The 15,442-nt window shown below is 23.9% G+C and overlaps 1 protein-coding gene across 2 annotated transcripts in view; it reads right to left on the minus strand.

Annotated features, from left to right (window-relative positions):
- Positions 1-15,442, minus strand: part of LOC129961915 (tyrosine-protein kinase receptor Tie-1-like) — a 28,937-nt gene that overhangs the window by 8,583 nt on the left and 4,912 nt on the right. The window contains exons 1-5 of one of the 2 annotated variants that reach the window (XM_056075551.1): positions 8,536-8,669; positions 8,348-8,414; positions 6,435-6,574; positions 3,360-3,424; positions 2,409-2,570 (exon numbers count right to left, since the gene is read on the minus strand). In XM_056075551.1, coding sequence (XP_055931526.1) covers positions 2,409-2,570; positions 3,360-3,424; positions 6,435-6,529 — 322 coding nt within the window. In that variant the 5' untranslated portion in view covers positions 6,530-6,574; positions 8,348-8,414; positions 8,536-8,669. Of the gene's footprint in view, positions 1-2,408; positions 2,571-3,359; positions 3,425-6,434; positions 6,575-8,347; positions 8,415-8,535; positions 8,670-15,442 lie in introns of those variants that run through there. The other variant, XM_056075550.1, reaches the window with a different exon arrangement.

The following is a 15,442-nucleotide window of genomic DNA, read 5'->3' on the forward strand; positions in this document are numbered from 1 at the left end:
AAATAGAATGAAAGGAGTTAAAAAAATGAATGAAACAACTATCAGCTGAACAATTAGTTTTCTTCAAATATCTATAAGTTATCTTCAAATAATAGTATATAATAAACAGCTGTTAATCAATTAAGATGACTTACATTAATTTGTTAGATTAAAAGATCTTCAATTAGATCTTACATTGAATTTACATAATGGATGAAAATAGTTAATTTAGACAAGAGGTCAGACGATAAAAAGAATATTCAAGTAAGCAACTTTAAAGAAATTAATTCTTTAAATTACAACAATAAGAAGAACAATCTTTTAATTACAACAATTAATTATGAACATATACAAGGAATTTGTGAACTTCTCTGATCTAGAAACCAAGACTCTATCCAAAGTCTTAGTGATATGCCAACTAATATGTAAAATAAAAAGTTATATCATTCAATCAAGAATTTAAAGAAAATGAGGATTTATTTCTTTGAATTAAAAATATAAACAGATATTTTTAATCTGATAAAGAAACAAAGCAAGCAACTTATTAAATTCTATTACAGAACAAGAAATGAAAACTAAAAGACAAAAATCACATCAATAAGAATTATGTTTTTATACGGGGTGGATAAAAGAACAGCTATTATAGAGCAAAAAAAAAAAAAAAAAAGAATATCATTATATCTAAATTTGTTTTACTGTGCTAATGTAATGCAAATACTCAGATAATTCTCATAAAAGTTCTTTTCCACCAAATTTTTTTCTTATCATTTGTTGTCAATGAAGCATCAAGTACATTATAGAAAAAAAAAATTCCATTGATATAATTTTGATTTTTATTGCTCTTATGTTTATAAAATAAGCTGAAAAATTTCCTAAAAAAGCAAATGTATCAATCAATAAATACTTCTAATTAATTAACAAAATGAAAACTGCAAGTTTTAACATAAAGCAAAACTGACTAAGAGTTTTCAAAAAAAAAAAAAAAAAAATTTAGGTTTTACAAAATTTTAACATTATTTAGCAACAATATTTCATATTGATTTAACATATGAACAAATTATATTGATTTACTGTAACTTGTTCCATCATTTCCATGAATAAATAATGAGTTTCAAAATCAAAGAGAAAAGTCAAACACTAAACCAGAAAAGTAAAAATTCATGCAAGTAAATGCAATTTATTTTGAAATTAAAATTATTATTATTATTATTATGGGAATTATTTTAAAGAAATCCATAAATTAAAAGAAAAAAAATTTATTAATTTTTAAATCTGTAAAGCTCACAGCTTGGTCTGATAAATTATTTCAATAAATATTTTCTTCAAATTACTACAGAGGATTTAAAACATGGATACACAGGTCTAAAATATACATATAATGAATGTATAAATGCCTCTTAATAGTAAACAGAAACTATAGTAATAGAATTTTTACCTTAGTTTATTAGCCAAGGCATATGCTGTACCATTAAACTATTGGGATTTTTTTTCCAAGTGGTATTAACTTTTTAAGTTTGTTTTTACTATAAATAAGTTCATTCATAATGATTGAAAAAAATTACTAGAAACGGACAGTTCACCTGATGGAATTACAAATATTTTCTTTAAGGAGCATGAATGAAGGAATAGAATGAATAAAATTCTTGAGGTATAATTCTTTTATTCTCTATTTAAATATCTATCTTGAGAAATATTGGACTGAATTCAGCCCTAAAGTAAATGTGAAAGTCAATTTTTTTGTAGATTTGGGATCTTTCTCCTAAAATAAGGATTTTTTTTTTTTTTTTTTTTACAATTAATAGTAATTAATTGAGAAATGTTACGACATTTATTTTGTAATACAAGTAAATGTGCATTTAACTGCTTCAAAACATTTGAAGCAGAAGCTAGATTACAAAAATATGTCATTCACACCAGTAAGAAATAATATGCTGAAATTAGTTTGAGAAAGATAGAGGCAGAAATATGCAAAATATTTTCAGAATATTTTTACAGGACAAAGACTTACTAAATAGATTTTCATTTACAGTATCACTTTATTTCTGTTTCTATGTAAAATAGTGGAAAAAAACCAACAGGTTGATAAAGCTTTAAATTAAGGTTAAATAATAATGATACAGTTAAATTTATTTTAATTACAGCATAGATCAATTAATTAAAAAATGCATCTTCTTCATTTTACAAAAATTATCTGTAATGAATAGTTATAAATTATTTTACACATCCATATAGGTAAATTATATTAATAATTAAGTCATCATATTTATTATAGAAATATAATGTTAAATATAATTTTAATACCAAAAGTTTTTAAAAATTTATTGTAATTTTTACAATTTATCTGCAGATTATTAGAGATAATATGACTTTCATTTAGAGAATAATATTATTCTTTTTATATAAAAATAATAAACAATCACAAATCATACCTCTAGTAGCTAGAAGTACACATGGTTTCTCAATATTTGTATTGCAATATTGATCAAATTTTAAATTTGTACTTTTTTTACTAACAAAACAGAACTGGTTATGTAATCCTTTTTCTCCAAACAAATAGTCTGTATGAAGTGATGCAACATCCAAGAGATTTTCTGAAAAATAAGAAATATAATTCATAATCATATTGCAAAATGAAGTTCAACTTGTATTCACTGCATTTTTTGAAGTCACTTTTCAAAGGCATGAAACAATTAAAAATGAAAATATTTTCATTGAATCTGAATGATGTGCATACAAAAATAAATTTAAGTATCCTTAATACTTTTTTAAAAATTTAGCAAAGCTTTTAAAGCAAAAGTTTTGAATATAACAAAAAGAAAACCAGAATATGAAGAAAAAGTGCTATTTGATAAATTCTGTTGCCATTTTTATATTAATCTGTAATTTTTTGTAAAGGATCCTATAAAAAATTTAATTAATTTTCTTTCAGATACTTTCAAGTTACATTGTATTTACAGAATCACAACAGACAAAATTTTGTAAAAGAATTTCCCAGATCAAAGAAATTTAAAATAAGAAATTTATAAAAAAAAAAAATTTAAAATTCTCGAAGTTGAATGTTTTTAAAAAACATTTTCTTAAAGTATACCTGGTATAGGAAAAATTAAAAATTTTAATTTCGAACCATATTTAAGGATTAATATATTAATGAAATATTCAAGGAAAATATCTTAATAAAACTCCCATTTGTTATTTTGCAGATTAATTTAAAAATTTATTTACTGTCAAATTATCACTCATAAAAAAAAGTTAATCAGAGCTATAAATATAAATATGAATAATTTACAGTTTTTAATTTATTATTATGATATTTACAGAAATAAATAATAACTCATAATGCAAAACATAAATAAATATTCAAGTTACAAATAAAATATTACCAGAGATGTAAGGGCTCAAGAATTTATAGCTAGAAATGGCATCTCCTGCTTCATGAACATCTTTCCTACAAAAGACCATGAAAACATAAATAGGCATTCAATTTTAAAATGTATCAAATGAATGAACATAGTTTTTTTTATACTCTTACACATAAAGAAAAACAATTGAGTGCCCTTCTTAATTCTTTAATATAAATTATTTTAAATATGAATTGTTTATTAATTATTTTATTTTAAAAAATGCTGTCATGATGGTTATTAAAACTGAATCTGCTAAAATTTCTTATAATTACAGTTTTTAAACATTGCAAAATTATCATCTCTTAAATATATTTCTATTTACTTATTACTGTTTACTAATTAAACAATTACCTACAATTATTTTAAAATAGTTTGTTTTCTTTTATATTCAGCTTAAAATATAGTTTATCTAAACATATAAATAATACCTATCCCAATTTGTTTTCAATAATTTTTAGCCTCTAAAAAAATTGATGATTATAAAAAAACATTGATGCAACATATATTTTTGATGCTTACTCTGCTCTGATTGACAGATCATAAGTAGGAGTGATAGTAAATTATATTTATATTTTTCAATACTGTTGTCACTCTTAACCCCTAAACAGTGGTTTAACAGCAGTTTGTTCTAAATCACTGAGGAAACATAGCAATTTAAAACTCTAAAAATTTTGCAAACATATAAATTTAATTTATATACATATAGTTTATCGTAAATAATGTTAAAAATTAATAATATATATTATTTTGTATGCCCTATAGTCACAAATGATGATATTGCAAACATCATAAGTTGAGGAGATATATAAGAAAAAGAAAATTTTGAAACTATACCTATTTCCAAAGGTATAGTTATAATTATAGTTAAAGGTATAGTTAGGTAACAGCTTATAAGTTATTATTAGTCTTTGTTTTAATAAAGATTAATTAATAAGGAAATTTTAATTAAGAATTTATTTTTTAAATTAATCTCATTAAGAATTTAAAATAATATTCTTAATTATTTTTGCTACATTCCTTATTTTTATTAACGAAAGATTTAGATATTTTACAATACATTAGGAAAAACATTTATTAAAAATCTTAAGCAAGGATAAGCTTTATTTATCAGTATTAATAAATAAGAATTAAAAAGAAATCCCTTCTGATTTTATTTCAAGATATAAGAACATTAACTTTTTCACTATCAAACCACACAAAAATGCACATAGGAAGCATTAAAAAAAAAGAAGATAGTATTACCTTTTGATTTTGTCCAAAATTTGAAAGTAACCCATACTTCGGGAGAATGTAATATTAAATTTCATTTCAGCAGCTATTTCAGTTTTTTAAATTAATGTCGATAAATATTATAGAAAACACACATAATTTATATAAAAAAAAAAAATTCCAGATAAGGAAAAAGTGAAACCTAAACTTTTTAAAAAATGCGAGAATTTTTCAATATTTTGATCAAAGATTCTTCAATTAAAATTTCCGTCATTGCAATAAGTTATTATTCTATACCAAGTAAGAAAAATGTTTAAATTAATCATTTTTATATCTACCAATTAGATTATCATATCTACCAATTATCATATCTACCAATTATCATATCTACCAATAGATATGCTATAATAATTTTCAATGTGAATGTACTTACTGTTGTTTTTAAAAAGTTATATTCATTCAAACTACTACATTTTATTATGTGTGGATAAACTTTAAACTTTATTATGTGTTGAAAACTTTAAAAAAATTTAGTTCTTTGAAGCTAGCCATGTCTTTTTTTAAGAGCTTATTCTTTTTTTTATGATCTTAACTTAGGAAAGAACAGAATTATATTGGAGAAATATAAATTTGACAACCAATTTCTTTTTGATTTTTCAATTTTCATGAATAAAATACATTTAAAAAAATTTATTTTGACTCTGATAAATGCTTCATTTAAATTTACCAACAGTAAATTGTTTAAATATTTATTTATTATTAATTGTTCCTTCATTAATTACTTTTAAATGAATCTATTTTTAAATTTCATCTCATAAATTAATTTTTTTATAGAAGAAAGAAGTTTTTACTTTACTGAATGCTGCATTGATGTCAGTAAATCTCACACTAAATTAAAAAAAAAAAGTGAAACATTGAAATTACTTTCTAAAGGCTTAGGTGAATGATAAGGGGAATTCCCTATCCTTAAAAAAGGACAAAAAAGTCTTTGATGTAAAAAGAAAGTACATGGGATAAATACTTCATTCTTTTATTATACTGCTGAAAATAAGCAGTATAAGATTAAATTATCTACAAATATAGATATTGTGTCAAAAGCAAATAGATATATTATACATTGAAATAAATTAAGGATGTTCAATTCTGCAATCCATATGCAGAAGCTGCTCCTATTATGTTTCCAAACTCTTTGAAGGTCAGCAGATATCTTGTTCAATGCACAGTTTTTCTCTTTCAGAACCTCTGAAAGAATTCTTGTCAAGATAGGTTCACATGACAAAAATAATAGCTAACAGTGCCTAATAGATAGTATTTTGAAATTATTTTACAAGAACTCATTCTACATTTTTAGACACATATGCAAGAAAATTTTCTTAAATGATAATTCAATTTCCTCTCCACCTTCTGAAAAAAATTTCTTTATTTTAATTTAAAGCTAAATACAGGAACTCTTTCAGGAAACTTTCAGTCACAATTGAGTGCACAAATTTAAAATATTGGATCTATATACTCAAAATTATAAATGAAATACAATTCTTCTTATTAAAATATTTAAAATCAAAATTTTGTTATCTTTTTAGTATTCTTATAATATATTTATTATATATTACAACAAAGCAGACATTGCTCTCTAAAAATATACTGTTATGTAGTTCATACTGCATTTAATGAAATAATGAATGTATATTATATCCATTTTAAATCTTGGATCTATGAAGTGTAAAAGTGAAGTAAAAGAAGTTTCCTGGTAAATAAAAAATCAAGAACTCTTAATGTAACTACAATACAAACATAGAACACATGTAGTAATTTAAACTTAAAATACAAAATATAGCTATATCTTACAAATTGGAAGAAATGTGCATTCGCTTGGATCCAAAGAATACATTTTTTGGTTGATCTCGTTGGAAAGTGACAGTCCTTTCTGAAGAATTCCACATAGAAATTCGAAAATCATGGATAGCTGATTTACAAATAGGTGAAAACTGAAAGAAAAATTGAAATAATATGTAAAGATAAAATTTAAATTTAAATTTATGAACAAAATTAAACATTTCTATTTTGTAGATTGTAGTAATGAAAACTATGATTCTTGGTAAGTATTTATGTTTCTTTTAGAAATGCTGTAAAATTAATTATAGATTATATAAAAGCACATAATGGCCAATTCTTTATGAATAATAATAATTTTCTTATAAAATAAAATAAAAAAAACTTTTATTAATAATGAACTAAACGATAAAAGGAAATGCTTAAAAGATATATCATTTGTTTCAAATACCAAAACTCTCAAAAACATCATTAACAGCTTCAAATAGACAATTAATTGATTTAAATTATTTATTGTAAATTTGTAACTACAAAGATGCAACAAAAAAAAAATTCCTTTACCTATTTTATTCTACATTGTGGTTCATTAGGTGGCTTTCATGAAATCTCATGCTATATGTATTAATATGCATGATTAATTAATTATCCAAGCCAGAGCATCTGAATTTGTGGTCCATGACTAAATAGTGCTGCTAAATCACTGACACTAAGTTTCTATCAGATATTTCATTATTTGAAAATTAAAATATCTCAGAAAGTTAATCTGAAACATTGAGTTAAAATTTTACTAATAAAGAAAGCCAATAAATTTCTTTTTGTTTATCATTAATTAATACTTCAATTTTTTTCCCCTCTAGCTATATGTACACTTAAGATAGCTTGTTTTTAAGATAAATTTGTTTCATTCATGGTTTTAGGCTGGATTAGAAATGAGATTTGTAAAAAACATTTTTGAAGTACTGGTGACATTTATATATTAACTGCATACCAATGATTAATGGCAAAAATAAATAAATAAACAAAGATCATATCTTAATAGTTTTTTGATAATTAAAATTTGGCTATATTCACAGATGGAAAAGTTAATGATAAAGTTCACCAAGGAATACAGTTAATACATAAGTATTATTCTGTTTTGCTTATTATGCAACACCCCTGCTTAAAGTGAAGTTTTAAAATTATCATATCGAAATATAAATATTTATTGATTTAGAAGTAGTCTTGTAATCTTATTTAGGGTAAAATTAAAAATATAACAATTTCTCCAAAGCAGTTTTTCTTCTTAAACTAAGATACAAATAGGTTTCAATTTCTTTTTAATATTGCTATCTTAATTTAAATGTAATATATAAAGATTCCTTAATTCAACAATAGTACCATATAACTAAAATGCACAGTAAACTAAAATAGATGAGTCGAAATAAAAATTACAAACTTTCAATATCAATTCATGAATCAATATTAACTAGATTAGGAGATATAACAGTGAAAGAATTTTCAAAACATTTTGGATGTTTTGGCAAAACTAATTTATCATAATTAAACTTGAAACTCTGTTTAAAACTATATCTTCAATTAAAATATTTAAGGTGAAAATATTCTGAAATAAATAAAAATCTACAGATTAATATAATTGGTTACTTACAATGGCACTGGTTTACTATTTTGCACAGCCTTTTATAAAATAATAAATATCAACTATTTTTATTCATTTTTAAAAATCTCTCTTAAAACCTGATTAGTAATTTGAAATAATAAATGAAAGTTTTTTTTTCCTATTACATTTATTATAATAAATGTAATAATTTACATGGAAAAATAATAAACATTTATTATAATAAAAAAATAATTTACATGGGAAAGCGATATAAAAAATAAGTACTTGTTTTTTACTAATATTCAAAGTACGGTAGAAAACTTTTACTAACCTCAGGATAAAAAACAGTTCCAAAGACATCCTCTTCATTTTTAATACAGTCATCATTGCAATTAACTCTAAAAATTTAAAAAAAAATCAATTTTATTAACATTACAACCAAAGTACCATTAACTTTCATTTATGATGATGATTTCATTATTTTCTTAACACAAAATCATATATAATACTTGTATTTACCTTTTAATTGCTCATGCAAATCTTTACTCAGAAAGTATCTTGGTTATATATGTGCAAGCATGTTTTGAAAGTAACAAAACAAACAAAAAAAAAACCTTTTAATTTACCAGGAAAGAATTCTTTTTTACTCTTTAACTTTTTTCAATACATAAATAAGAAATAAATACTGAAAATCAGATAAGATAATCAGCGACTACTACTATTAATTATGACAAGTTAGACAATTCCGACTATTCGGCTATAATCAAAGTATTTGAACTAATTTAATTTTAAATACCAAGAAGCAAAATTTCATATAATAAAACTCAATATTTAAACTCAGAATTATTTAATTTTATTGATTTTTTAAGAGCTCTAAAATGAGTATAATTCCACTTTCTGCTGATGAGGTCATTTATATATTTGCACTTATGCCAACATATTTTATATTATATATATATAGTTGTATATATGTATATATGTTGTGTGTGTGTATATATATATATATATATAGTTGGAAGGGAAGAAACTGTAACACTGTAAAGAAATTAAATAAATTTAAAAAATATTTATGAAATGGTAAAAAATAATCTAAATATTACCTATCCTGATTTAATACTGTTAATGGATTTTTATGATCTTATTATCTCATTTTATCAAAATATAATTTTAATATGCTGAAAAACAGAAAAATAGTTACACAATAATGCAAAGTAGCAAACGGAAATTGCCCAGAATTCTGTAAAATTTTCGACTGTTAAATCTGCATTATCAAATTAATACTTTTTAGTATTTTTCATACTTTTGTAATAAAAAGAAGATGCACCGTTTAATTTAATATCACTTGAAATTTGTGGCATTTATATTTGAGTGAGATAAAGTATCAGAATAAATATCATGAATTTATCAGAATGAATTCATTTGCATAAATTCATCAAATTGAAAGATATGAATAATGTCTCTAATATTTTACCTCACTCAAATATAAATAACACAAACTAAGATAATATTAAATTAAATGACGCACCTTCTTTTTTATTGCAAAATAACAAGAAAGAGTAAATATTTATTTTTTTCATTGAACATATAAAAAATTATTCCTCACAGTATTTATCGAAAATAAATATTCAAGCAAGGCATTTTATAATAATTCTATTCAAGGTTGGTATAAAAAAATTCATATTCATAATTTTTTTAAGAACTTCCTTATTTAATTTTCAATTTTGGTGTAAACATATCAAGTATTCCAAAATAGCAGTTTTCAATTCGAAACCAGCATGAGCGGCAACAAAAATGTTGCCATCTTTATGAAAAAAATTAATAATATTAATAATATTTTATGCACAAAATTTCAACTAGCGGCTAAAGCTCAACACGGTTGTGGATTGGATGGGCGAATCTATTTTATTCGTAGGTAAGTCCGGTTATCATACGCAACCGTGTTGCTGCTTTCGTCCGCAGCTATGTTGAGGATTGAAGGAATCTTACTTCATTGAAAAGGCAGATTGGGTTTTTTTTTTTAAAGATTGAGTTTTTTATTGTTTTGTTTTAAAGCCTATTTATTTGGATCCCCACATCTGTGTTTTCTTAATTTTTTTTTTATGAATAATAGAATTCAAGTTATGTAATTTTTTATAGAAATACTGCATCCGAAAACGAAACCGAGTATTTTCCATCACTAACAAACAAACGCTATTCAAAATTCTAAATTAATTAACAATTTGATCTACCAGCTCATTTTTATCTGTATCAGAATACTTTAGTGAATGTTTCCACCACAATTTTAAAATAAAAAATTAATTAAAATTTAAGTAGTGAATTAAATTAATTTTATATTACTAATAATTTACTACGATTGAATGAAAATATATATTGCAGGTACATTACCTAATGATTAAATACCATTTAAAGGCGCTCTTTCTGCGATTTAAATATTATTTACAGATATTCTAATTGTGGATTAAATTTCTTTTGAAGTTACGAGTAATTTACGAAGATTTCCCCCTCCCCTTACCTTTGAAGAAGTATATATTTATATATATTGTTGTTGGACTAAGACTCAAACCATTTAACTCAATCGCTTTTTAAAAAATTTTATTCAATCATTAAAAACTGCCATTAAGATGTTATTTTTTTAAAATATCATATGGGTTTTCATACAAGAATTATGTTTTTCATTGATTTTTCCTGTTTTAATGAATTACTCAATACTTTCCCCTTTAAAGTATATTTTGATAGTAATTAACGACGGAAGGGCCAAAAATCTCTAAATGTAACACCAAAGTGCATCAACCTATAAGCGATAAATTATGAGAAGAAAACAAGCATTTGCATGTGCTGTTTATACAAAAAAAAAAAAAAAAACAAAAAAAAATCGTGTTATCGCCAACGAATCGCCAATCTTTCTCTGTCAATTCATAAGTACCACATTTTTTGTTATTGTAATGAAACTCAAGGCTTTTTGTATTGTTTATTCAAATATCTACTCTCTTATTTTCATTCAATTACTTAAATCTATGTCAACATGTTTTTTTTATTATTATTTTGCACTCCTTTAAATGAAATAAAGAAAAAATGAAATTAAATTAAATTAATAACTAGGCAGTCCTTGTAAATTTATAAAAATTTCAAATAAAAAAATAGAAATACTTTATTTATATGTAAATAAAAAAGAAAAAATACACACATTTATACAGAAATATACATTTTCCAAAATTTCTATTAAAGTCTCTCAAGGACTAATATTTCTAATATAATTTAAAATAACATTTAACTTAAATACAATAATTAGTTTAAAAAATTGTTATTGAGGATTTTGTTTTGATTTTTTCCTCTTTACTATAAATTTTCTTTGTTTGCTAATATGTTTGTTTGGTGGAGCTTTGGATACTTTTAACATTTCCTTTTCTTTATGAGAACTACTAGTCGAAGCAGTGTCTACCTGAAAACTTGCTTTTATGGCTTTGATTTTTTCTTCCACATTTGGAAGAGGATGTAATGTGTCCCATTCTAATATTATTGATTGCAGTTCTTTTAAATGTTGAATCATTCGATTTTTCCTAATATTTAGGTCTTCAGTGATTTCGATATGTATAATTAAATTGTCTTCAATGTTATCTACATTTTGTTGCGAGTTATCATTCGTTTCTAATTTTTGACAAATATAATTAGTATGTTTGCAAATTAAAAATTTTATTGATTCAGGTCTAGATCTGAAATTTTTAAAATGTTTTCTTAACATAAAATGTGCTCTTATTAATGAAATGTGCATTGTGAAGATCACAAATAACAGCACACACACAAAAAAATCACTGGACTTTCTTTTATTCATCGAACTGATCAGAAGATTGAAAATAGAATAAAAAGAAAAAATATTTCCTTATGAGGAAAATACATATAAACTATGCACCATTTGCTAAGTGCTGTGTAACAAGGGGGGCACCAAATATCATTCATGCCTCAAGCAAAATGAACTTTAGATCAGACTTTGGTTAAAAATATATGTCAATATATAGTACAGAGTATGGAAGCTCTAAAACTTTTAAGGATTTGTAACACTAAAACAATTTAAAAAACATGAATAATACAAATATTTATTATAATGAAATTTGCTGGAATTAAATATATCTGTAACTAGATAGATACAAATATGTCTCTTGCCACATGCAAATAAACTTTAAATCTAACCTTGTTATTATCTAAATAATAAAATAAAAAGTGTCTAAAATCACACATGTAATGCATTTGAAGCAATAAAATATGAAATATTAGTTATTACTTGTCGCACATTGTGCTGGCATATTAAGTCACATTTATAAACATTAAGGCGCCCAGTTGATTTGTGTGTTTTCTGAACACGCCTAACTGTTTCTGATTTTTGTTCATATTCTTTAATCCCTTCCTAAAATATGTGTTACAAAAATGCAAGCAATAAGTATTCAAAAGAGATATATAAACTATTTATATATTTATAAATCTTGATATTAAGTTAATAACTAAACAGAATTCAATTCTCTGTTTTCTGAAAATTCCAGTTTGCCAAAAAAGAACTTCCTAAAAGTTTACAGCTCAAAGAAAAGTCAGAAATCTCTGGGCAATCCTTAAAAAATGAAACCATTGGGAATGTTGTTTCTTCATTGCAAGATAAGTCAAAAATATTGTGATTTTTATCCATAACAGAGTTGAAATATTCGAGGAGCAACTGGTGCTCACCACTTTACTACATTTATCTCTTTCTTGATACATACCATCAACGTTTCATATTTTAGAATATGAATTTATAAGTGAAGTAATTTTTTTATTGCCACAAGTAAGAATTTTATCTAAATTTGAACTCTTTTTTTAATAAAATTATATATTTTGTTTTCAGATAAATATAGATAAATTTTAATATCATATTTAAATTTAAAAAATCAGCAAAATAAACAGTTTGATTTTTAATTCATTTATTTTGAATCTCTCTGGATTCAATATGTCTCCTCTTATGATATTTTATATGCATATTCAGAGTGAATTGAAAAGATTTCTATACCATTTAATTTCATCGAAAATAACTTAATAAACATAATACATTTCCAGATAGACATCTAATGGTAATAATTTTAATATAAAATTAAAAAAATAAATCTCTTCTTGCACATGCATATTCAGTAAGAATTATAATGATTTCTATACCGTTTAATGTCATCGAAATATCTTAATAAATATAATATATCTGCATATAGATATTTTATAGTAGCTTATAAAAGCTTGATTTTCAAGTCTTATTTTAATATTTCTTCACGCTAATTATTTATAATATCGGAAATACGGAAAACAGACAAATTTCCATCAATCTCAATTACTATATACTTATATTTCTATGAAGATTTATTTTCTCCGTTTTGAAAAAGTTCAGACGAAAAAGAACGCATAAATGAAACTAAATAACACGTATTGGTTGCAGCAAATACAGCACAGAAAATTCTGTGAGAAAGAAATCTACCAATTAGAGCACGTCGGTATCCTTTGTCTGTACAATTGGCTAACTCCTGCAGTTTTGTAAACAAAAACTAGTCTCTTCCTCTTTAAACCTTATCCCTACGTCATTCAATGGACTCGTCCGTCTCATACACAGCGTGTTGTGCTTTAGATGCTAGTAAAATTTCATACAACACTACATCAATAGCAGATTTTGTTTTGAAAAGTAACTTACATCTAAACTTATTTGCCTTCACTTTTAAGGCACTGATGATGAATAACATGGGGGGTTTATTTTTCGTGATATTCTAATGAAGAAAATAGAAATCATAAGAACGGAAGTGAAGCAAAACATGTAGTTTGTTAAACCAATCAACCAATCATCATTCGTTTTGCAAATTAAAAAAAAGAAAGAAAGGAAGGAAGAAAAGCGCATTTGGACGATAATTAAAAAGACAAATGTGTTGCAAACCATTTAATGTCAAAAGAAGAAAAATGTTGACCGCAGTATAGTTTTTTTCCCTATTTCTGTCGTAAGTAATTAAAAAGATCTGAATTAAAAGCAAATTGATATTAATAGTTTTTGGAGGGTGCCTCTAATGAAAGAAAATGAAATTCTTTTGCCTTCCCTCAAGGCGCAACTGCTTGCGGAAAAGGCAAATAGAAAAGTTGTTCTCTTCATCACGTTCGGTTTAAAGGGGGGGGGGGAATAAATGAATTGTGCTATGTTTTCAAGGCACTCCATTTCATCCTTCCCCAAGAAGAATTGTTCTCAAAACATTGACCATATTTATACCACGCTCACTCTACAACTGTTTCTGAGAGAGAGAAACAATTGAGGATAATAATTTTTAATTATGCTGACAGCTGAGGTATTATTTTAAATAGGAAATTATTTTAAAAATATAATTTGATATAATATATATATTTTTTCAATATATATTTTTAGAAATACAACTTGAATTTGATCTTAGGAGTATATAAATTCGTTTTTGCTTTTTAATTTTGCTTTTGTACCAATTTTATTCAAAAAGATTGGCGTGACATAACACATCTTTATCTTATTTGTGGAACGTGTTAGAAAAATTTTGAGGTGTCGATTTCTCCCTTTCCTATAGTCATCAGAAATGTACTAAATCATTGGTAAATAAGTAAGAAAATGTGACTCGTAAGCTTCAAAGAAGAAGTGTTTTTCTCCATTCTTTATTATAAATCCGTTAAAAGAACATCCTTGATCTTAACAGTTGAAAATAATCACAAATTGAAAATAAGCAAAAAGAAATATTTCAACTTTTTAAGTTATTGTCTAAAAAAAAAAGAAAAGAAAAGAAAAGGATTGGAAAAAAGGAAACGACGACATAAGAATACCAGATGCAAGAATTTCAACTTAATTCTTACTTTTTAAAAAGCTGACAACGTCTTAAACTTCTCAAAAGTTAGTAAATTTAACCAGAAGTTTGATTTCATTAAAACGATAAATAATTTGTTTTATGAAATAATGAATCTACCCCGTCCCCCAATGATTATCAGAAATTGAGGTGTAAAACAAATTTCAAAAAAATTCGATATATATATATATATATATATATATATATATATATATATATATATATATATATATATATATATATATATATATATATATATATATATATATATATATATATATATATATATATATATATATATATATATATATATATATATATATATATATATATATATATATATATATATATATTACATTTTGAAATTCGGTCATTTAGAAGCTTGAATCATTATGAAGACTATACAGGCGCCAAATTTCGTGGTCTTAATTTCAATATTTATCTGAATATTACACACAGGCTTTATATAACTGCTTCTATTTTAAAGCATTTACTAACATTTTTATTCATTGGTATTATAAACTTTAAATTTCAGATTGACAAAATACCTTAAATAAACAAGGATTCCGTAACAAAATTAA

Source organism: Argiope bruennichi, chromosome 2 (assembly GCF_947563725.1).
Source record: "Argiope bruennichi chromosome 2, qqArgBrue1.1, whole genome shotgun sequence".
Classification (NCBI taxonomy): domain Eukaryota; kingdom Metazoa; phylum Arthropoda; class Arachnida; order Araneae; family Araneidae; genus Argiope; species Argiope bruennichi.